At 45.8% G+C, this 22,614-nt stretch overlaps 1 protein-coding gene across 3 annotated transcripts; it reads right to left on the reverse strand.

Annotated features, from left to right (window-relative positions):
* Window positions 1-215: 215 nt before the first annotated feature.
* LOC119442323 (pyridoxal phosphate phosphatase PHOSPHO2) lies at window positions 216-22,463 on the reverse strand. 3 transcript variants are annotated; one of them, XM_049662055.1, is made up of 5 exons: window positions 22,145-22,463; window positions 20,711-21,244; window positions 18,514-18,653; window positions 15,714-15,912; window positions 216-3,406 (listed from the first exon to the last, which is right to left on the reverse strand). In XM_049662055.1, exons 2-5 carry the CDS (start codon window positions 20,792-20,794, stop codon window positions 3,002-3,004), a joined length of 828 nt encoding a protein of 275 aa, XP_049518012.1. In that variant the 5' UTR covers window positions 20,795-21,244; window positions 22,145-22,463; the 3' UTR covers window positions 216-3,001. The 3 variants fall into 3 exon arrangements, with proteins under 3 accessions (XP_049518012.1, XP_037563089.1, XP_037563091.1); XM_037707161.2 differs by having other exon boundaries at window positions 20,740-21,244; window positions 22,145-22,305; XM_037707163.2 differs by lacking the exon at window positions 20,711-21,244 and having other exon boundaries at window positions 22,145-22,458.
* Between the last annotated feature and the right edge of the window lie 151 nt (window positions 22,464-22,614).

Below are 22,614 nucleotides of genomic sequence, written 5' to 3' on the forward strand. Positions count from 1 at the left end.
AGGCGCACGTTTTAACCGATGTACTGTACATATCGAATGGCTATATGTATAACTAATGGGTACCCCGCTTTCGTTATAATGCAGGTTTCATATTACGCTTGAGCATTTTTTTGCGCTTTATCAGCGATGTGTCTCGCTGCAAAATAGCATTGCAGTTCATTTTACTTTTTTTTTTTTCCACCCACTGGGCTGGATGCCAGCATTCAAAAGCAGACTTTGTAAAGGAATGTCTTTATTTTCTCACTTGCATTCTGAACAGACATGAATAGGCAGGGTGCATACGTCAAGCAATATATGCACGTACAATAAATGTTAACACCACCAACTCGATTTCATAAGCTTCTAAAACTTGTATAAAAAGATAGCTGCTCAAAAGTCAAGCCTAAGCAATACTATATGCCAACCCTGCCGTGACAAGCTCCTTTGACAAACTTGTGTTGGATTTGCCAACCATAAACTCACAACTATAGTAATTCACATGACCTAGCATTATTCTCTCCCCCTCTGCAACAGAAGGAGGTAGATTGTTCAGGCTAAACTAGATAAAGAGATCATCAACAAGCTCGTCTTTGGCGTACATTTTTGCTTAACCAATGCACAATCAAGCCTACAAACGTTTTTCCAATCCTGTGCGCCTGGCAGTGACATGACCAGTGCAGCTAACTGATTGCGGGAATCTGTGAGGAGCATTTAAATAGGCATAATACAGAATGATGTATCCTCAATGCCTCCTGCCTTGCCTTTTCTTACAGGCTTCTGCAATGATCAGCTGCAGCAAGTCATCACATCCAAACTATGTACCACACATAGGTGAAACCAGACCTGCCACTGTCGGCAACCAACTGCACAAATGTGCACCATCTCAAAATATACGCTTCTTACATATGCTAATACATGCCTTCAACATCGCAAAAACGCTGACATGTGAGCTGCATTTTCACAAATGTGCATAGGTTAGGAAAAAAAGTGTAGATCTTTGGAAGCAAACTTGTAAAAGGCCATTTTGTTCAAGCTCAACTAAAAAGCCCCCTTCCCGTTTCAATTTTGCTTCTCACAAACAGAATGAGTTCAAGACATCCAACATGACACGCTTAAACACTTAAAGGGTTTTGCCATTTTGTTAGTGCAGCACTCCTAAAATGAGGGGGCAGGACTACTTGACCAGTCACAGGGATTTTCCCAGATCTGAAAGATAAGCGCGCAAATCTCAAACGAGTGCCTGTAAGGCATCCTTCTTCACCACTGGGTGTAGAAACAGCCCGGGGTTCTTACATACTCACACACACTGCACTTGCATTCAAAGTGTCATCCAAACCACAGGTACCGAGCAGGAAGGGGCCACCAAAAACATAGCGCGAGCAAGAGCGCCAAAGGTTCTTGGGCCTCTCTCCCTTGAGTAGCATTCTTTGCATGAAATGCTTCGACTTGCACCATGCCCTCAGCTAAGGTTTGAGCAGCAAAAAAAGAAAGGCCTACCAACATTTCGAATTTACATAGAAGTTAGAAAAAGCACTGTACTTTCTTGCACTTGCCAACACGGCATTGCACTGGTCGATCTGGAGCACCTTTATTTGTCTGCGGGTGAAAATATTCTATTTATTCATTAAAAGCGCATCTACCACTTTGAATGCCTATCACCTTACCCCGCACCTGCCCTGAATGAAATAGCTCTCTGGCATATTGCTCTCTCTTGCCCCACTGCAGGGATGATATTGCAAGCCCCAAAGTCATTTATGTCGGTTGCAGGTGATAAATTCCATTGAAACCTAGTGTGGAGCTCCAATGACAGGTTTCAATTAGCAAAATCCAAGTGATTGCGGTGCTTACTTGAGTACTCCAATAGCTCCTCCGAAACGACCAGTGGAATTCATGATGAAACTACTCATCCCCCTAAAACTGAAAATGGCATTTTCAACAGGGACTGTTTAGATGTAACACGCACTTGTTCAAAACACTAAACAGCATTAATCGCACATTTTGTGCTAGCATTTTGTGGAGAGAAATGACGCCACTGCACAGATGCTCAAACTAGTTGGGCACGTTGATGGCGATAAATAACACTAACTGTTAAGTGTAATTTTGAACCCTTGCATAGGTTCAAATTTGTGCAGACTGGTATAGCCATTGAACATGTTGAATACAGCACGCAAGAAACATCACAAAATCAAAGTGGCCATTATGCACTGCAATGAACACTAAGAGTAATGCAGTAGACAATGATTTTGCCGAGGTAAAGCACTATGCTACTACCTTGTTTAAAGGAGTTATGACTGCTTCAAATAAATGAACATGGCTGTGCAAAGATCTACAAATATCTGACTGCTGCTTAATTAGTTTTACTACGAAATAAGACATGCTCACAGCCTGTTTGATGGCATCACAAGGTGGCTTTTATCAACCTAATGTGTGTCACATAGTAATTTCATGTACAAAAAATTTGACGCATGCAATGTGCTGAGTTTGTTCTGAAGTAGGCAAAACAGTCTGCCAGCCACAATATTAGTGGCATAAGTAGTTGAACCACCAAAAATTTTCAGGGCAATGTACATTTTTACAAAGGATTACTGAAGTAAGCTTGTTAATGCACACCAATGTTAGACACACTTAACCTTTAAATTTTTGTTGCAAGAACTGTGAAAATGTCTCCCTAATCATGACTGTTTAGCATCAGCTAAAATGTAGTTACTGCCCACAAGGGGCCCACCTTTGCTCACTGCTATGTAAAGCTGTGCCACAACTACGATTTTCTCATGACCTGTGATGCATGTACCATGCGTCGGCATTTACGTGCAAGAAGGAAGTTATCTTTGGTACTTCCTCCCTTTCATGCAACTAACCTCCCAAACACTGCTTGACCAAAGCAGCAACTCCAAACGGGCACAGTAAGAATCCGGGAGCATGAATGACAGCTGATAGAAAAGGAACAATGTTTCAAAGCACACGCACAGGTTAGTGCATAGGGGAAGAGGACGGCGCAATGGTACTTCCTTGCTGCTTCACACTACTCAGTCACATTGTTGACAACACAGTTCTTGAGAAGGACATTCGCAATGTCCAATCCTGTCCTCCAGGGGTGCACCTTGGCCTTGGCCTGTTCGGGGTCCTTGGCAAGTTGCTTGGCAAGTGGGTAGTCGGCACGGGGAAAAATGAGGTCGCACGGCCGTAGCCGTAGGCATGGGCAGAGGTCATTGTTGCCATCGCCAACGTAGGAGACAGTGTCAAAGTTTACGCCCTGCTTTCGCCGTCGCTCCAGGTACTCCTCCATGATTGAGCCCTTGCAGAGGTTCACCGAACTCAGTTTGCACCAGTTCTGCATGTGGTACTCGCTGATTTGCAGACAGCCGTTGGCATCAAAAAATGCGTAGTTTGTGAAGATTTCGTGCACCAGGGGCCGCACTCCAGAGGCCTGGGAGAAGGAGGAGGAGCAAGGGATTGTGGGTGCAGAAGGGAAGCATGTTATAGAAGCTGACTATTGCAAACGAACAAACTGCACAGCCCCTGATAAGCAGTCCTGTGGTGGCTCTCGAGTTGCCATCATGTGAGGCAAAATCTTTACACCTGCTTTTGATGCAAAAGCATCAAATGGCCCATTGAGCAAAAAAAGCCAGTGTTTGTCATCTGTAGCAGCGAAACAGCACCTAAACTCACATTGCCATTGGCTGCGACGCCCGTGCGCCTCGACAGAGTTCCCATTGGCTGCAACACCATGTCACAAGCTGCGTCTCGACGGAGCAGAGCGGGTGAAAAGGAACACATGCCTGCTGCCGCACTAGCGTGCCAGGTGTTGTGTGAGGGGAACGAAAATTTCTGCGACGCCACGTCACCCTCGCTCTCAGCACAAGCAGTCCTCAACAAACCAAAGCGGCAGAACGGGCAAACGGGAACACCTGTTGCAGGGGTAGCATGCCAGGTGTTGCATGAGGAGAGAGGGCATCGCTGCTTCGGTGGCATGTGGTGTTGGCACCGCAGGCTACTGCTCCTTGCTAGCTCAGGCAGCACGTAGTGCTACGGTACATTACTTGCAGCGCAAAACTCGTAGAACCACTCAGTGCCATTTAATTGGACATTAATGCTTTTGCATTCAGAACTCATAAGTGCTTAGGTGTCCTTGGTTATTTTTAATTTTCCAATTAGCCTTTCTTAAATGTGGACGAAATGTCGCCCTAAAGGGGTCACACTTTTCTAACTAATCGTAGCCTCACTATTAAAGGATGTCACTTTACGAATCTCCTGCCACAAATGTTTTTCTAATCCTTCAAGTTTAGTGGAGTTAGAGGTAGTTATCGCACCGATGCACCGCTTTCGCATTTCATCTCTACTAGCACACTGGAAGCTACACAAGAAAGATGGCAAGGAAGCAAGGGCCAGTGCAAAAGTTGGGCATTTCCTTTTGTCTTCTTTACAACGCTACTTCCGATTCAGACATGAGTGGTGCTCTCTCTACGCAAGATGGGTGCTTGGGCTATACTTCTCTATAGGGCTATAGGCTGTAGCTCGGGATTATAGATCTCTACTATAGGGGGCAAAACATAGTAGAGATCAGTGGCTTGGGCTGCCTCGCATTGCCATGCACCTGTCACCCACAAAGACCAATCAGAGCATGCGGTAGTCTGAGCATTTTGCCGGCGAGAGGGCTCGTCACAGCACTTCGTGGCAGCCACAGTATCTATGCTACGCATAAATGTTGTGCGTATAGCGGAACGCGGAGTGTTTTTTTATGTGCACCGCAGGGCTGGAGCACGCGCTCGTGTGCTCCAGTCCGACCGTGCTACGCAGTGCGGATTGGCATTGTCCTTCACCAGCTTGCCCGACGGGTAGCAGCCAAATCCAGATTGTGTATTTTGAAGCGCTATGAATAGCTCAATAGAGAACAAACGGGGATAGCCGATATTCTAGTTGACATTAAGCAGAAGAAATGGAGCTGGGCAGGCCATGTAATGTGTAGGATGGATAACCGATGGACCATTAGGGTTACAGAATGGATACGAAGAGAAGGGAAGCGCAGTCGAGGTCGGCAGAAAACCAGATGGGATGATGAAGTTAGGAAATTTGCAGGCGCAAGTTGGAATACGCTAGCGCAAGACAGGGGTAATTGGAGATCGCAGGGAGAGGCCTTCGTCCTGCAGTGGACATAAAAGATGGGCTGATGATGATGATGATGAATAGCTCAATACTAAGCGATGTCTGCGAAGGTGTCTACTCAGGAGTGAGCGCATGCTGCTGCTTGCTTGGCACGGCAGGCACAAGGCGTGTACAGCTAGCACGCGCTGGCAAGTGCAAGTGTGGTCTGGGAGACGACAATATGCGTTGGTGAGTACTGTCGTAGTGGACTCGGTACAAGGCAAGACACCGACTCAGGCGCGTAACGTTTGAAAGAGCATTCATGTAGTACGCCAGGTACCGCCTCACGTGGTTGGAGAAGAAAATGCAACATTAAGCAGGGGACCATTGATTGACACCACAAGAGCAAAGATAAAATACTTTCTTGGTATTTTTGAGATTGCGGACATGTCTTTTTCATTTACTTGACTCAAAATTAGAAATAATAGTATAACTGAGAATGTTCTCGCCATCATGAAATCTGCCAATACCTGTTCAGCTGCTTGCTTCTGCTTGCTACATAGCTGCTAACAACAGTGCACAGAAGAGAGCAAATGATTTTTTTACTTTTTGACATGATTGTAAATTCCCTCCTGCCTGCGCATATTCACAGGAGCCTCATCTATGGATCGACAACATTTTCTTAGCGTGTTCAAAAAGTGTTTCAAGGCCCCTTTAAAGGGCCTTTCAATTTTTTTGAAGTTCCCATTATTGCTCTAGATCTATTCTCAGCATGTCAAAAAAGTAATAGCGAGAACAATTATGATAATGCACACAATGAAGTTTTCGAACATAGAAACTTCAAAATAAAACCAAAATGAGAGTAACCCTCAACTTGAGTTTTAGCGGCTCTAGATCCACATTCCACTCTCCCTCTGATGCAACACTGCAGTGCCCTACAGCAGCAGTGCATCGGTGTTGTGTAGCGAAAACTGACATGCCATGGTTGCCAAGCCTGCTCCGCTTGTCGGTGACATTGTTTCCATGGATACCACACTTTTCAAAAAGTCTCGTCATGCTCACATATGCTTAACAATGCATTGCTGAGTAACAGACTCCACATCCCTGACTACATGTATTTGACAGTGCACTTTCAGTGGCAACAGTGAGCAAGTCAAACGATCGCACAGTGTTCAGCGAGAGCGCTGCGCTGGGCTTCATAATCACAGCGCTAAGGAGAAATGGGTATACTAAAGGCTTCATCTGCTGGGTGTGGCATCGACAGGGTTGTCTGCCCCTTGCCACCCTTTCGCCGGCTTGCCGAGTTACTCCCGTGGCCCAAGGATCGACCATGTTATATCTTCAGTTTCAGTTTCGAATTGTCTTGACCGTTAGCGCCACACCACTACCGACATTGTAAGTGTACTGCGCCATTTTCTCTTTCCAATCTTTTGAAATAAACGTCAGTCTTCGTTTGGTCCTCGTCAAAGCAAGTCCTCTTCTGCAGCGTTCCACGCCCAGGCTGTTATGCCTGCTCCATAGGCCTCCCTCTCAGCCGGCATCGTCCCAACGCTACTTCACTTCACAACAGACCGTACAAAGAGAAATACCAGGGGATTGTTTACACAGTGTCATGCTCTAAGTGCCCCACCACTTACATCAGTGAAACCAAGAGCTTTTCTGACAGAACCCACCAGCAGAAGAACGACTTACCAAAACTAAGTCCAGCGCAGCGCTCTCGCTGAACACTGCGAGAAGCACGACCATGCAATTAATTTTCACGGCACCTCTGTTAATTCTGCCTCGTTTAATTGGCAACTAAATGTTACGAATTGAAAAAATAATGGAGGGCTTTACGAGAATAGTGATCACTGTATGTTGATGGGTGTTGTTGATGCAAGCCATGTGGATTTCTTTCATTCCACACAAATAGTTATTTAATTAGGTTTAATAGGCGATATGCAAAACCATGCATGTGTGCTTCACCACACACCTCCTTTGATCACTAGCGTGCGGATGCGTTGTAACGTAGGGCTATCTTTTCTCGGACGGAGGTGGAGAGAAAGAAGAAAATAAAAAGACCACACAATACATATGTTGCTTTAAACAATGTTATCAGTGATCCCCCCCCATGACATCATCCATCTTTTTCTTTTTTCTGGGGTTTTTACGTGCCAAAACTAGTTCTGATTATGAGGCACGCAGTAGTGGAGGGCTTCGGATTAATTTTGACCACCTGGGGTTCTTTAACGTGCACTACAACGCAAACACATGGGCGTTTTTGCATTTCGCCTCCATCGAAATGCGGCCACCGCGGCTGACATCATCCACAACATTCGCATTGATGCCTTGGTGATTAGGCAAGTTTAACAACCGAATTTTAATGACCTCTAGGTACTTTTTATGTGCACTGTTGCATCCCGAATCGGCCGGGCGCATTCTTTGATTGTTTCCCATCGAGGCAGGCCCTTTCATGAGCGTCGCCCAGCTGGCGACAGTGCCAGACACCGACGAGACAGGCAAACAAGCGCCCCAACTCGGCAATGCGCATTCTTTGGGTGCTTCCCACGATTTGACCCCCTTCATCAGCGGCCACCTACTTGGCGACGCGGCCCGACAGCGGCAGTGATGCGATGACAAAGAAGCTCACTTAGAAGCGACCGACCACAGCCGCCACCCTTCGTTAGAAGCGGGGATTAGTGAAAAGGCCATTCTCCCGACCCTGGCAAGATGACCGTCGGAGGGCAAGAAACAGGTCACCGACTTTCGTGGAAGGAGTGTCAACCCCCTGTTTCCGGATTGCCTCGTCCTTGCTTCGAAGGTGCAACATTAGAGGCGGAGTTCAGCGAACAAGATGGCCCGTCTGATTGGCCGCATCAAGGTCATCTGATTCCCTAGTCAGGTCAACTAGGGAAGACCGATGTTTTATAAGGAGACACCTTGCGTGCAGTGGTGTGTCCTGACCTGTTCTGATATGTGCTCAGACATGTAGTGAGCTGAGACTTTCAAAGTGCTCCCCCATGGAGTGGGCTTCCTTATTCGGAGCCACTGTAAATATGTAGAATAAACCCTTTTTTCTCTCGCTCTTACTCCCGGACGTACTCATCCCTTTGGCTGAAGGATCACTGGCCTAAACGCTACCCGAGTCTCAACAAACTGGCAGCAGCGGCGGGATAAATGCAAATCTCCGACCCGCAACAACGGATGGCAGCGCTGAGATGAAACGCCAACCCGTTCCTAACAGCACATAGGCCAAACTTCTAGAGCATTCTCGCGTTCTACCCTCATCGAAACATGACTGCCGTGACCAGTTCAAACTGCGACTAGGGTGTACTAGACTGGGGGAGTAAGTCCAACGCAGGCTTCCCGCTGAGGCTTTTTTCATTGAAAAGTTGTTGGCGCCACCGTCGCTTTGTCCCGAATGAGCAGCACCGCGCGCTGGCCGGACGCTTGTCGCGTCGGAGACCCTACCGCAGCTGCATGGAGCTTTGACAAGTGGATACTCGGTGGCGGCAACACTGATATTATCCCCCCCCCCCCCCCCCCGATTTATTGTAAATAAAATAGAAAAAGAGCGGCGGAAAGAATGCAAACGATGCAACAACGACAGTGTGTTGAGCAGACGACAGCTACTCAGCCCGTTCCAGATTCAGAATAAGGCGACGGCAGCGCTGCCACAATTTCAAAGTTTTTTTGCTTCACCCTCGGCGCTTGCCAAGGTGTCCGCTAGACCCACTCCCCCATTCTAGTACACTCTACCGCGACCTCGTGCTGAGCAGCAGAATGGCACAGCCACTGAGCCACGGCCATGAGTTACGTAGTTTAAAAATCAGCTCCTTCACATTATCAGTTACAAGATGGCATGGCAATACTGCTCGGCAAAGACGGTCAACTTGAACAGTTGATGCTTTTGAGTAAACAGCTCAAGAAAGATACAACAGCTGACCTTTGTGCATCGGCGCTCATCTGCAACATAGCAGTTTGGCATGCATGTGTAGATAATTTAATCAGGTAGCTAATGGCACTGAACATATATTTGTGTTTGAAATATATTTGATCTACATTCTAGGCAAAGCCAGCTGAAACAGTTCTGGACAAGGGGATGAAAATGTGCAAGAATCACTTTCAGTGCCTCTTCTAGCAGTGTGAAAATATGGCACTATTCAATTACGTTCTCAAATGAAATAGCCTCTCTCTGCCAATTCGAATATTTGTAAGATAGGTTTCGAACATATCACATCATTAATTCTTTATGATCAAACATAAAACTGAAATAAAGATGCAATAACTTTAATCTTGGCCATAGCGGACATAAAACACAAGAAGTTCCATAGTATGCTGCATCGTAATTCCTCTGGTTATTTGTTCTTAATGTGCAGTGTCATGACAAGCTTACTAATGTTGTGAATAATAAGGCGTGAACATTGTGTCAAGGTGTTTATTGACAGGATTGAGAGGTCGAACTCGGTGCGGCAGTCAGAACCCTGCGAGCAGTCAGGACAAGCCCCGTGTGTAAAAGCGCTGGTGATGCGCCTGACTGATCGGCACTTCTCCGTCGTATTTCATACACCGGAGATGCACCTGGCTAACCGGCACTTCTTCCTTACATTTGTCCCCCGGAGAAAAAGACGTCATCCTGGCGATCTAAGCATACGGTAACATAGAGGGATCGTAGAAGGGCTTGAGCCGATCTACGTGAACCGTTTCGCGACCGCGACGGCGCTGATCAGAGGACGGTGACACAGGCTCGACGACATAATTCACGGGGGAAGTTTGTGCAATTACACGGTAAGGTCCATGATATCTTGGGAGCAGCTTAGAAGAAAGGCCGGGAGCTACAGGTGGAACCCACAGCCAAACCAACGAATCGGAAGGGAAGCTTGGGGGAACAGAGCCACCACGACGGAGCTTCTGTTGTGTCTGATCTGCGGTGGTAAGACAACGGGCGAGTTGTCTGCATTCTTCAGCATGCTGCGCAGCTCGAGACACAGGAACACATTCCGATGAATCAGGCTGGTAGGGTAGCATGTTATCGATGGTGCAGGAAGGTTCACGACCGTACAGTAAGAAAAAGTTGTCGCAGTTTCACCTGAAAGGCGAAGCATCAATTGCGATAGCAAATTGGTAGAGAGCTATACGGAGTAATGATATTAGCTTTATCAGCTGTATAAATTTGGACATGCAGCAGCACCGGCAACACGCAGAACTGTTGTCGACGCCGTCGGCGTTTTGCCCGCATTCGCTCAAAATGCGTGCAGCGTTGGTGACTGTTGCCGGAGCCTCTGATATAAATAGGCACTTGGTGCCGCAGCTAAACGTTGCCTCCCTTCCCTCCCCCTCCTCCCCCACGGCCTCTCGCGCATCGGAAGAAGGCGCGTTTGCTCTACATATATGGTGACTGTAAAGGAGGAAAGAGACGCCTATTTCTGCAGCCCTTAAGGGAGCACGGCGCAGAACGCGCGTTTGTTCTCCGCCGTGCGTTCACTCCCCGTGAAAGCGCGCGCCCCTCGCGCCCTTTCACTCACACATACAGCGTTCGGCGCGCAGCGACGATTTGATCTCCATTGACGTCATACGGAACCTCGACGGCGACGGCAGAAATCTGCTTTTGAGTGTCCATATAATTGCTATCGCAATAAAACGGAGAAAAACCAGTGGTAGCTTGAGTGGCAGTATTATAGGCAAACATGACGAACGGAAGCACAGCGTCCCAGTTGGAATGGTCGGACGCGACGTACATGGCGAGCATGTCGCCAAGAGTACGGTTGAAACGCTCCGTCAGCCCGTTCGTCTGTGGATGGTATGCGCTAGTGGTCCTGTGGATGATGTGACACTCCTTCAGAAGCGACGTCACGACTTCAGATAGAAATGCGCGGCCTCGATCACTGAGAAGTTCCCGAGGGGCTCCGTGACGAAGAACAAAATGCCTCAGTATGAAGGATGCAACATCTTGGGCAGTTGCAGATGGAAGTGCAGCGGTTTCTGCATAGCGTGTGAGGTGATCCACTGCAACGATAATCCAGCGGTTGCCAGCACCAGTACAAGGAAGCGGGCCGTAAAGGTCGATTCCGACCCGATCAAAAGGACGGGATGGGCAAGGAAGCGGCTGCAAGGGTGCGGCAGCGGAAGTAGGGGCCAACTTTCGGCGCTGGCAGTCGAGGCAGCAGCGGACGTACTTCCGAACGAACTTGTACATGCTAGGCCAGTAATACCGGAGCCTAAGGCGGGTGTAGGTCTTTAACACGCCACCGTGTGCACATTGGGGATCAGTGTGAAACGATGCGCATAAATTGTTTATATGGGTTGTAAAAAAGGCTGTTCATTATTGAAAGCTATCCCAAAAGCCTTACATATTCAATTTGTATTCCAATCGGTCTGAAAAATTATTATTCACACACCCCTAACTTTTTCACCTTTCTCACAGAAAAAATAAGTTCGCATGAAAGCACCCACCATTTCATAGGTTTCATTGAATATTTATTCAGTGCACACTTCTGGTACAACCCCGAGTACAGGAGCTTTGTCAGGTGCTGTGCACCTTTAGCTGCTATACCTTTCTTAAAATGTATCACGGAGAAATCAATAAACCAAAATTTTTCAGTGTGTTCTTAACACACATTGAGATTTACACATTAAAGAGACACTCACACTAATTCCTTTTATTCCATTAACACCTATCGTTGCCATTCTTGTTGCATTTACCTTTCTAACCGTCAATCTGCGCAACCCACAATTGAAAAATGGTGGCTTGAAAAGTGTTTGAGGGCCCCCTTTAAAGCACCACTGACACAAAATTTCAAACTCTAGATGTCCGTGTTGTTCGATTCCCTGGCATACATAGGTTCCTGTGACCAAGTATTACCGGCAAACATTGTGTTGAACATATTTTAATTTGGTTTGAAAGTCAGCGCGAGTGGCTGACCTCAAACTGCAGCACCTCGCGACATCATCATCAATGTAACACGCTTGATGGCTTCTTAGGCTCTCTTTGATGCTTTGCTAGCTCTGCTAACATTGTCAATGTCACAGATGGGGATACTTGCACAAAGCCCGACAGGATGCTGCTTCCTCACTTCGATGTCGGACTGGTTATCTACTCGCGTCTGAAGAAACACGTGGCATGATCTTGCATCCGACTTGTACCAACTACCGCACCCAACCAATTTCCAAAGTTACAATGGAATGCATTGTTGGAACGAATGCCGTACAAACAACTAACTTGCCCAGTTTGCACGAGATGTGCAACAGAGCAGGCGCTGGCTGCAAGCCGATTTTTTGCTGGTCCATCACCACAGCCAAGGTGTTCATTTTTACAGTCAAACCCAGTTATAACAGCGTGATTCAACACTATTTGTTCAATATATGGAGTAGTTTGATATAACCGAACCCGCTTATAACGAACTTCAGCACCAAATTCGTTATACGCGATGTAGCATAAAGGACTTCGTGTAACGTCGGGAGAAGACGAACGTCTTCCGGCAGCGGCTCCTCGGCAGCACCAGACACCAGCATGTCGGCAACAATTTCCAAGTCAGCGGGCTTGCCGTCACAGCTACATCGTCGTCAGCCGTCAAAAAATCCTTGAAGGCAACATTTTCTGGCACATCGTCTGGAACATCGGTGAGCTCTTCCCTTAGCATGGCAAAGTCACTGTTGTCTTGCAGTGTACTCGCAACTTACGCCTCCTCTTGACACAGTCCAGCATGGTGGAAGGAGTTGCGGATTGTGTCTCGAGTCACGTCTTTCCAGGAACGACTGATAATTTCGATTGTGACTGGCAAATTAGTCTTCAGCTCATAGTTAATCTGCAATTTCACCAACAAGCGCTCAACGACGTGCTTCCGGTAGCCCCGATGCCCGAAGCTTTCCTAAAGTGTGATAGGTCCGCAACTGCTCGCACATAGTTGTTCATGTGGTAGGCGGCTACCGAGTAGGGGCGCTGCAGGCTGGCTGGAGGTGCGGCCGGGTGGTGGTGCTGCTGCACGGACACTGTAGGGTACGAGCCGGAGCCAGTGGAGGATTGCGTTTGCGGCTGTTTGTCGACAAATTGAAAGGCTCAAGGTTCAATATATCCAATGTCTGATTCGTTATAAAAAATACATTTTACATGCATAATGATAGAACTTCCAAATGTTTGATAGAGAGCATATTTCACTCTATTAGAGTTTGTTATATTCGGGTTTGACTGTATTGCCATTCATGGAGGCACAAAAATAGCTTACAATTTGTTTCTGACACGAAATATTATATAATAGAATAAAGTTATGAGGAACGCGCACCTGTTCTGCAAGCAGTGCTCAATACTAAAGCACTGGCATGATTGGGAGCTGCGATGCCAGGGCATTTCATCTTGCAGACGGATAGCACACACTGACAGTCTCAGCGAGGGCGCTTGCCTGGCTTATACATTTGCTCTTTGCGTCAATGGCATCGAGAAACCAAGTTGGATTTATTAAAGTACGACAGAACTGTACACATGCTAATGTTGCTGGCAAAAAATAAGCACTCTACAAGATGAACTACTGCCAGATCACAATCATCGCTGGCTACTGTGGCCAGCAAGTAGGCCTACAGGCCTGATCGGCGACTATCATTGGCGCCATACGTCAGTGGACGACACAGCTTTGTGAACTATTTGTTGCTCGCAGTGGCATGCTTTTATTTAAATGTTCGTGTTAAACGAACGAGCGCATGCACAGATGTTTGTTTCGTACTTCCTGACAATGACACAAAGTCTTACGAGTATATATACATGTATGGGTGCTGGAGCTCACTGGAGCCTATGCACCGCTCGCTTGCTTACACGCTTGTCCCATGTGTACGGAATCATCGTATGTGGCAAATCTGACAGGCACACATTGTATGAAGGATGCCACGCGAAATTATATCATGTGTAGCAGTAGTCTAAAGAAGTCCTGAACACACCAGCATGACGAGGCATCGGTGTGGGTACAGCAGTGTTTAACGAAGCAAAGATATGGCATTGTGGCAGCCATATATAATTTTATTTGTATTCCCATGCAGGACCCCGGCAACAGTTGGTCAACTTCACTTGCAACAACAGTCGGAATGAATGGGCACCAGGAAAGAGCAGTCGAATTTGCTCGGTTCACTTTGCAGTGGCCATTGCGTATGTTTTCATCTTCATCGCTACCTGCAGCGCTGTCAACTTTCGACTTGCTGCTCTGCAGGGGCCAAACTGAAAACGACTTGCTATATCCAATATGGCAGTGATACTTACTTACACACAGTCATTGGCCTCACCTAAAAATGATGCCGACCACGATTGTGACACCGACTCCATAATGTAACACGCTTGCGACTAGCAGATGAATTCTGCAACTGCCATTTTAAAAAGCATGCTGTTCAATGTCACCGGTTTTTGAGCCCACGTGTTCAGTTAGTTGCAGCCACCGTGATGCAGTGCTCGTTTATTATGGTTTTGGGTAGGCATTTTGAAGTTACACTAGAATTGATCGTAATTAACGATGTTACATTGTTTACTTGTCACATTGGCACATACATTTACAGTGTCATTCTATGATTATCAGACACAAAGAAAATCATTAAAGGGGTCTTGAACCACCCCTTGGGCTAGGTGGAAAAACAGTGCCGCTCCTTCGGAACAGAGGACGTTGAGGGAGAATGAGAAAGGTAAATATTGCACTCTTTGTATCTACGCTCATACTAGGTCTTTCTGAAAAATTATTTTGGTAACATTCCCAGAAAGCACCATACTCATTCCAAGGTGTTTTGGAGGTTTCAAAGAAAGGTGGTTCAGGGACCCTTTAAAGCCCAAAAATAAATAAACACAAATTTTACTGCCAGTGGTCCTTTACAACAAGCATGTGCAAATATGTTACATTTTGTCTGGCAGAATATTTTCGATACCCAGTTAATGAAGCATGATGGCTGCATTAGAACAACTAAATGATTCTACAAAACAGAAACGAGTGGGCACACAAACACTTAATATGGCAACTCAGTTCTGTGGGAATGCATCACCAAGTGATGCCAAGTAACGCAAATATGTCATCCACCTAAGTGTAGCATGAAGCTGCAAAGGAAACCCACTCATAAAAGAGGCTATGCAGGAGAAGATAAATTCACCCTTGACAGGGGATCGCACAAGGGAACAGCACCTTTCTAGGGCACTCGCTCTACGATTTGAGCTAATCAGGAGGCTAGTAGATTGCATGGTGAGGCTGAATTACTTGAGAACTCTAAGTGCAGGGACAACGAATATGGCAAATCAGTTGCGTTGAAATCCATGAGGTGCGGGAAGCTTCATGAAAGGAAAAGATTGTCATCCACCGAAGTACACATTTTTCTTCAACTGCAAAGCTTTTTTTTTTTGAAAAACCCACACAAGCTTCTTTTATAGCTTTGTGCTACACTTAGGTGGGCGACACTCTTTCCCTTTCATAAACACGTTTTCTTTAATACTAAAAGGTGATTAGAATTGATTACCAACTAGCCTGAGCCATTACAATAGAAAGTTGCATGCTTCTCTGCTCTATGCCTCAATGCCTTCTCTGCTCAATGCCTCAACTCTGGGTAGGGTGGGTTGCCAACACAATAAGCTAAATTACCCTGGTGACTGCAGAGAAAGCAGTCTGTGCCAGTTCATGCAGTAAAGAAAATAAAGGCAACTGTATTTCACTCAGACTCACCTGCATGATGTGCTCGATGAAGACAGAGTTTGAGTCGGATATAATGACCACCTCAAAGCCACCGGCCTTGTGCAGTTGCTTAAGCAGATCAATGATGCCATCCACAAACTTGATCTCAAGTAGGCAATCTAAAATATCGTCTGGCTGCACATGGCTGTCGTACAGAAAGTGGAAAACAGCACGCATGAATGGAGTCCATCTGCAGAGGGAAGAAAACGGTAGAAGCCATAAGAAGAAAGTGTTATTCTAAATATGCGAGAAGCAGAACCACTGCACACTGTTGAATTACACCCCTGTCACACGGCACATGTAATGTGATTCGCAACGAATGAGATTACGTGTCAATGCCATTTTTGTTGCTTCTACATGGGCATAGTGAATGACATTCACAGCTAATGGCATTTGCCCATTGAATGAGTTTCCCGAACTCATGCACGCGCGACTTGTGTAATCGCGACGACAGGTGCTTTGAAAAAAATTACAAAATCGATAAGTTAAAACGAAATGCAATATATTTTCAATAACCTTCCAATGTTTACCATTGTATTGCTAACAATATAGTGAAAATATGTAAACAAGAAGCATGATTTGTAAGGTTTCGTTATCATAGCAGCCTGCCGATAAACATTGCCATCACTTGCGAATGCCATTTTGTTTACCCGTGTAGACTAGGAACGCTAGACCGCAATGACATTACATGTGCCGTGTGACAGGGGTATTAGTAAGCATGTCACTCAATGCAAAGTGCAGCTCCTGATGCATGTCGCACAGGTTTTAGAGCAACCATTCAAAAAGGGGGTTTCCCTTTGTCAAGCATTCATCCACCACAACAATAACTACAATGAATTAATGGTGGAATTCACTTTCAGCAAGAAGCATACTATACTTCAACACAGGACTTATGCCTCACTGCAGGTTGCAAACAATGGAAATTCCTGAAAACTCTTACTTTAGCATTTGCAAAACTGTCAAATTTCACAGCCCATGAATGCGAGTGAAAACAAAACACTAAGCATAACACAGTAAATAGTCAACAATATATAATCAGCCTTTTTTTCATGGATGCAAAAACAATGTTCTCGAAATCCCTTCAGCAAGGCATGTGGTGGCTACACTCAAGAAATGACACGCTGAAAGGTGCTAAGCTTGCTCAAACTGATGGTAAACAAAACATATGTAGTTGAATTGGCACAGTACATCATCCCATTGTTTTCTGGAAATCGCATGGACCACCCTTTAATATTTCCCCTGCCTGGACAAGATGATTGCAGCTCACTCAACAGTGGAAGCACAAATGAAAGTTGCGCAGTACCATACTGATGAATTTACGTGGCTTTGTTTTCCACCAAAACAGCGCAGGTGTGAGCCACCATGTAAAGGCTGATTGCAGGCAGTTTCCACTACAAAGATTTACGCCCATCAAGGAAGTCTCACATATCTGGACTAAAACATAACACCAGCCAGACTGAGAATAAAATTACATATGCAATCGGCTTTAAGTTCTTTCAATAGTTAAAAAAAAAAAAATTCAGAGATATGCATTAATACCGTCAGCTTACTAGATGCATTAAGTGCATACAGCTGGTCAACACTGACATACACATTCCAAAGCTGACATAGGGAGAACAAAGAAAAGCACAGGATTAATGCTGGACTTTGAAGTTTACTGCAGAGGAGTAGCAGGAGGCATGTACAAGAATGTATTACACAAGAAAAAGAATCATAGGTTTCTAGGCACCACGTATCAAGTAAAAAATTGCTACAGTTGAATCTCAATATAATGAACGTGGCTATAACGAATTATCGGATATAACTAAGTAAATTTAAAACATTTTTGCCAATATCAGCATGTAACAAATATTTTCTAGAAATAATATTGAAAGAACATATTTTCATGTTGGATGAGACTTTGTTACGACAAGGTCAAATGTATTGATCAAGTGGCACGTGTCATTTCAGTTACTCCCATAAATACTCCTGCCTTCAACCTCTTTTGGATACATAACATGTACAATTCCCTTGTCGCTTGACCTTTGAATGTACCAATAATGCTTTTGTTGAATCATCTCATGACCTCTACGATTATGACTTCATGTGAGGACCATGTGAGGATCAAATTCACTACAGGACAAGAGCTTCTCCTAGAGATCTTAAATTTTACCCATACTGCGTCAACCAAGTTAGTCATATCTGCAATCTTCCCAATTCTAGCCCATATTATTTTAAGACTAGCCTGTACTATCTTACTATCTTAAACAAATGGGTGTGCTTACTCAATTATGTGCAGTGCTCTTTGATTGGCCACTCCTGCAAACACTGGACCAATCCTAAAATCGGTGCCCCCTTTCTCATTACAAACGTACGACACCACGCGACAAGGCCGAGTACTAGAACTACTGAAAATTGAGCAACTCAGTGGGGAATTCACGTTGCAGAAAGACAGGTGTGCAAACACGAACACTAGTAGGATGAGCGTGTTGTTCCTTTTGTTCTACTTGTGACCTTGGGCCCAAGGTCACACGGTCAGCAATGCCCTTGTGCAGGCTTCGAATGGCTCTCAGAGTTTTCATCACCTCTTCCTTTCATGCTGCCTAAGCTTTATTTCAACAGACTTCCATTGCCCCCAAAAAGTAGCAGCGCAGCCCACAGGAAATTGCACACTAGGCATGCAGCAGTAGCCGCCAAGTTTTGGGACCCTGCTTTAGAGCACCGAAGTGAAGTTTTAATAGAGAACACAGAAGAAAACCATAGCTCAAGCAATCTAGATCCTTCGAACAGCAGTTCAAAACAATGTTTTTACCCATTTGGGGTGTAGCGCTCCTTGATTTCTGGAGGTAGCTCGCCATTTGGTGCTAGCTTCTGGATGTATGCATCGCTGTTGGCATCAATGATTGTGTGATCAAAGTCAAAGACAATGAGATGCTTCCTCATGACTTTGGCCTGCGAAGACAGTCACCACATCATCAGCAGTAATTTCGACGGTCTCATTTTCCTGCACAGTAATATCTCAGGGAAACCTCGTTATCAGCAGTTAGTTTGGCCTTGAGCTGTGGCTGGATCTTGAACTGTGCCACAGTGGTAGCTTTAGCACTCCTCACACAGAAAGCACAGTCCTGCTGTTTCTTTGTTTGCACTGAATGATACCTAAACGAAGTAATGCAAATTACAGGCAGAAGTTCTTGCTCATTTAAAGTTAGTGTAGAGCTTTCCCCATATCTTCAGCTAAGGCCCAATACTACACAATGCAAGCTGCTCCTCTATGCCATTATGAGTGACAAGTCTTTAAAGCAAGTCCATTCACTAGCTTAAATTAATGTAAAGAAGCAAGCCTCACTAATTAAGCTGCATAAGCCAGCAGCTTACATAATTTAACACACACTTATTTGCAGCTCAGGCGACACTGCTAAATGTTACAGCAATTACTGAAAAAAAAAAAAAAAAACAATACACAAGCTTCCAGAGGGTACGACCAGCTTCATCTTTAGGCTCGCAAGGCAGCGAAATCTACGAGTTCTCGCGATTAATAGTTGCCTACAAGTCATTTTAGCAGGGACTCCCCCCATTTTAGGCTTTTATATTCTTCAAGCCACACTGCCCAACGTTCAGCAAGAGTCATTTGCACACAATAAAGAAGTTCAACTGACACACTTGGAGTAAGATGTGTCCTTTAATTTAGTGAAGTCATTAGTAAGAGACAAATATTCATTTTACAGCACACAATTTTCATGACTGCTGTGCCAACTATCTAAAATTAAATTGGTCTATGCTGTCATAAGCATCATATAGCAGACCACTACAAGAAGACAAGTATTTGTTCAACAATGCTGAAGAGACTGATAGGGCTAGAAAAATAGTGCAAGAGATGCGAGAAACGTCAAGGAGGACTACAGATTAATTATGGCCATCAAAGGTTCCTTAATGTCACCCAATGCTTGCCGCCACACAAGTGCTTTTAGATTTTGTCCCCATCGGCATGTGACCACTGCTGCTAGGAATTGAACCAGTGACCGCATGTATAGAAGCAGTGTTCCATCGCCATCGAGTCACCACAGCAGGTTAATAGGGCGAACAGTGGCAACAGGCTTTGCTTCAGTTAGTGTGTTGACTTCTATTTCTTGTGGACTGTGTTAACTTGGTGCAGAAAAAACGTAGGCACACTGCAAGAGTAGCCCAATGCTAATACAAAGCTAATACAATACAGAAATACAACCCGGCTACCCATCTGCACGTTTTCCTCCTTTCCTTTTCTAGGGAGGAGGGAGGGTTGGCCACGTACCTCACACTGTAGTTATTGCTAGAATGAAATACAATTACAAGACTATTCAGTTTATGTTACATTGAAGATTACAGTGGAAGATAAGAACAATGGCAAGTTTAACGAGGCTGTCATGTGCAAATCAAAATACTGTGTTGCAAAATTTACCAGCACTAGAACACTGCAATTTATTTTCCCTCGCTGCGCTTTTCGCATTAACTGTACTTTCAAAAGGTCCAATAGGCCAAAAGCATTCATGAGCTACAGAAAAAAAAAAAAAAAAAAAAAAACGGATTCAAGTTGGCAAAATGGAATCAGCGCTGAACTCCACAAATAGCGAAAATTTTGCCTTTCAACGCTGTTTACAAGACACCTTCTGCATGCTAAAAAAACACCCCCAAGCTGAAAGCAGGGCGCCCTACTTCAAGGAAATGGACGTCCCGACTATATGCGCGAAAGCACGTACAGGAACGTCTACAACACGCCGTTTGTCAGCGTATGTTTAACAATAAAAATGTGCTGAATACTTTCAGCAGACATACTGCATGGCCACCACCGGTTATCGTGACAGCGGCAAACCGCATTCTGACAACTAGGAAAATGATGGACCAATGTTATAGGCACCGGTCGATTGTTTGACATTTGCAATGCCGCGTTGAACGCCGGCCGCATTGGACCAATATACATAGCCTTTACGGCTGCAAAACACAAATCCGCGTCCAGGCAGCTTCAAGCTACCTACCAAAATACAGAAGCGAAAAGTAAACGCACACAGGAGAGCGTTTTCGCCGCCTCTTCCAATTTCCGTTGCCGCTGTGTCAGGCATATGTCGGAGCCCACGGTACGTCGCGGGCTTCCATCTTCCATCTCCAATGCTTGTGCTGCGCGTCCGCAGAGGGATTACCGTTTACGACCGGCGCAGCCGCTCTCTGAAGGCAGCAATCTTGGGGATGACAACGACGACAATGGCACGGCTCGATCGGGGCCCACAGGCGGACCGCCCCAATTTAACGCCGCCGAGGAGGGTTTCTCACTTGCACGGCAGGCGCAAATGAGACCGAGAAGGCAATTTCAACGTTCCATAGAGATTACAAGACCAATTTTTGTGCTGGCCTATCGGCCCGCAGCGCATGCATTGGGCAAAGTCAGCTTTTGCACCGAGCGGTAAACAACGGAACAGCGCCTGACAACAGCTGATCCGGAGGCGAAGAGGAGGAGCGAGGTGATTTGTCGGTCCAGCCAGGCCTAGCCTTACTGCGGCGATACAGCGGCGAGCCTGTCAAACAAGCAAGATCTGAGAGCACAGCAGAGGGCGCAGCCTGTAAATTTAGCGGGTAAATGTAGTAAAAGCAGTATTATCTGTAGCACAGATATTACAATAATACAAATAGAGTTAAAACACACAGGTCTTGCAAGGGGAGAGAGATCAAAACATGTAATACTTTTGTCCTTTTTTTTTTATTACGGATTCGGCGAAAAAAGTGCGGCCGGATGCGTCTCGATTTATGCCGAATGCTTACGGCCACATGCCGTTAAATTGCACCGATTCACAAGACGTATTTAACAAGAAATTAGACATCGGTCACAGAGGCCCAAGTGTCTAACATTAAAGCAAGAAACGCGCTTAGTTACTGTAACTCGGTTTCTGTCTGCATGCCGTCTGCTGCAAAGCACCTCACGCCATCTACGCTTGTAAAAATAATAATAATAAAAAAATAATGCACACGCATTGAACAGTTTTACGTTTAATGTAAAGAAATAGCGCAAGAGTTCTTAATTAAAACTAATAAAGTCGGTTTCAACGAGACCAGAAGAAATACCCTTTTTATTTTCCCTTTTTGTCGTCTGCTAACGATTGCTCATGCGTGCTGTAGACACGAGAGCAAACCGAGATCATGCGACTAATGACTCGTTTAAAAGCATGCGCTTAGAAAGCGTCAGCATTCAACCAGCGAAACAACCACTGTGGCGTAGACCGGTAGAGCGAAGACCTGCTTTTTCTTTTTTCAAGGTGAGCGCGCTCGCTTTCGGTGCCTCTCGGGTGCGCAGCAAAACAAGTGCAAAAGCAGACGACCCATCTGTTTTCCCCAGACACAAAAGAGGGAGACAGATCTGATCACCGCTTGCAGGGACATTCCAAAGTATGTACTATCCTTCCGCCATGCATAGTACTCACCGAGAGTCTCCGCGTGAACACGTTCTTGGGTGCTTCGTCCATATCCTCAGACTGACGAAATATGATTCATACTTCGAAAATGAGAAAAAACGCGCGTCGATCGACTCCGCAGGCCTGCAGATGAACGCCGGAGCTGGGCTACACCGAAATTACTCACTCGGGCGATCACCTGCTTAGGGCGCGAGGAATAAAACTGCGTCGGAAGTACAGCGTCAACTTGCCGGTCAACGCGCCTCGTTGTTGACACAATGCGGAATACACAGCTCAAGGTTACATTTGTTCATAGCGGAGGCGCGCGTCGCGCTACGATAGTTGTTTATGCGCTATTTGCGGCTGCCCAGCGAGACAGACTGGCGCCCCGGCACTCGCGCGCCCGACGAATCGCCGTTGCTCCGTGGGCTCTGACGTATATACGTGCGGTATGTACCGCGCAGGTCTCGCTGCAGCTGGTTGCACGCGTGCGTGCGTGC

The sequence above is a fragment of the Dermacentor silvarum genome, chromosome 2 (genome assembly GCF_013339745.2).
Source record: "Dermacentor silvarum isolate Dsil-2018 chromosome 2, BIME_Dsil_1.4, whole genome shotgun sequence".
Lineage (NCBI taxonomy): Eukaryota > Metazoa > Arthropoda > Arachnida > Ixodida > Ixodidae > Dermacentor > Dermacentor silvarum.

What these genes read in the sequence shown, in the direction of transcription:
- LOC119442323 (XM_037707161.2), bottom strand. Translation starts at nt 20,835, where the DNA reads ATGGAAGATGGAAGCCCGCGACGTACCGTGGGCTCCGACATATGCCTG. An exon ending in CGGCGAAAACGCTCTCCTGT is followed by an intron (nt 18,654 to 20,739) that starts GTGCGTTTACTT and finishes CTGTCTTCGCAG; the next exon opens with GCCAAAGTCATGAGGAAGCA. An exon ending in TCATCGAGCACATCATGCAG is followed by an intron (nt 3,407 to 15,713) that starts GTGAGTCTGAGT and finishes TCCTTCTCCCAG; the next exon opens with GCCTCTGGAGTGCGGCCCCT.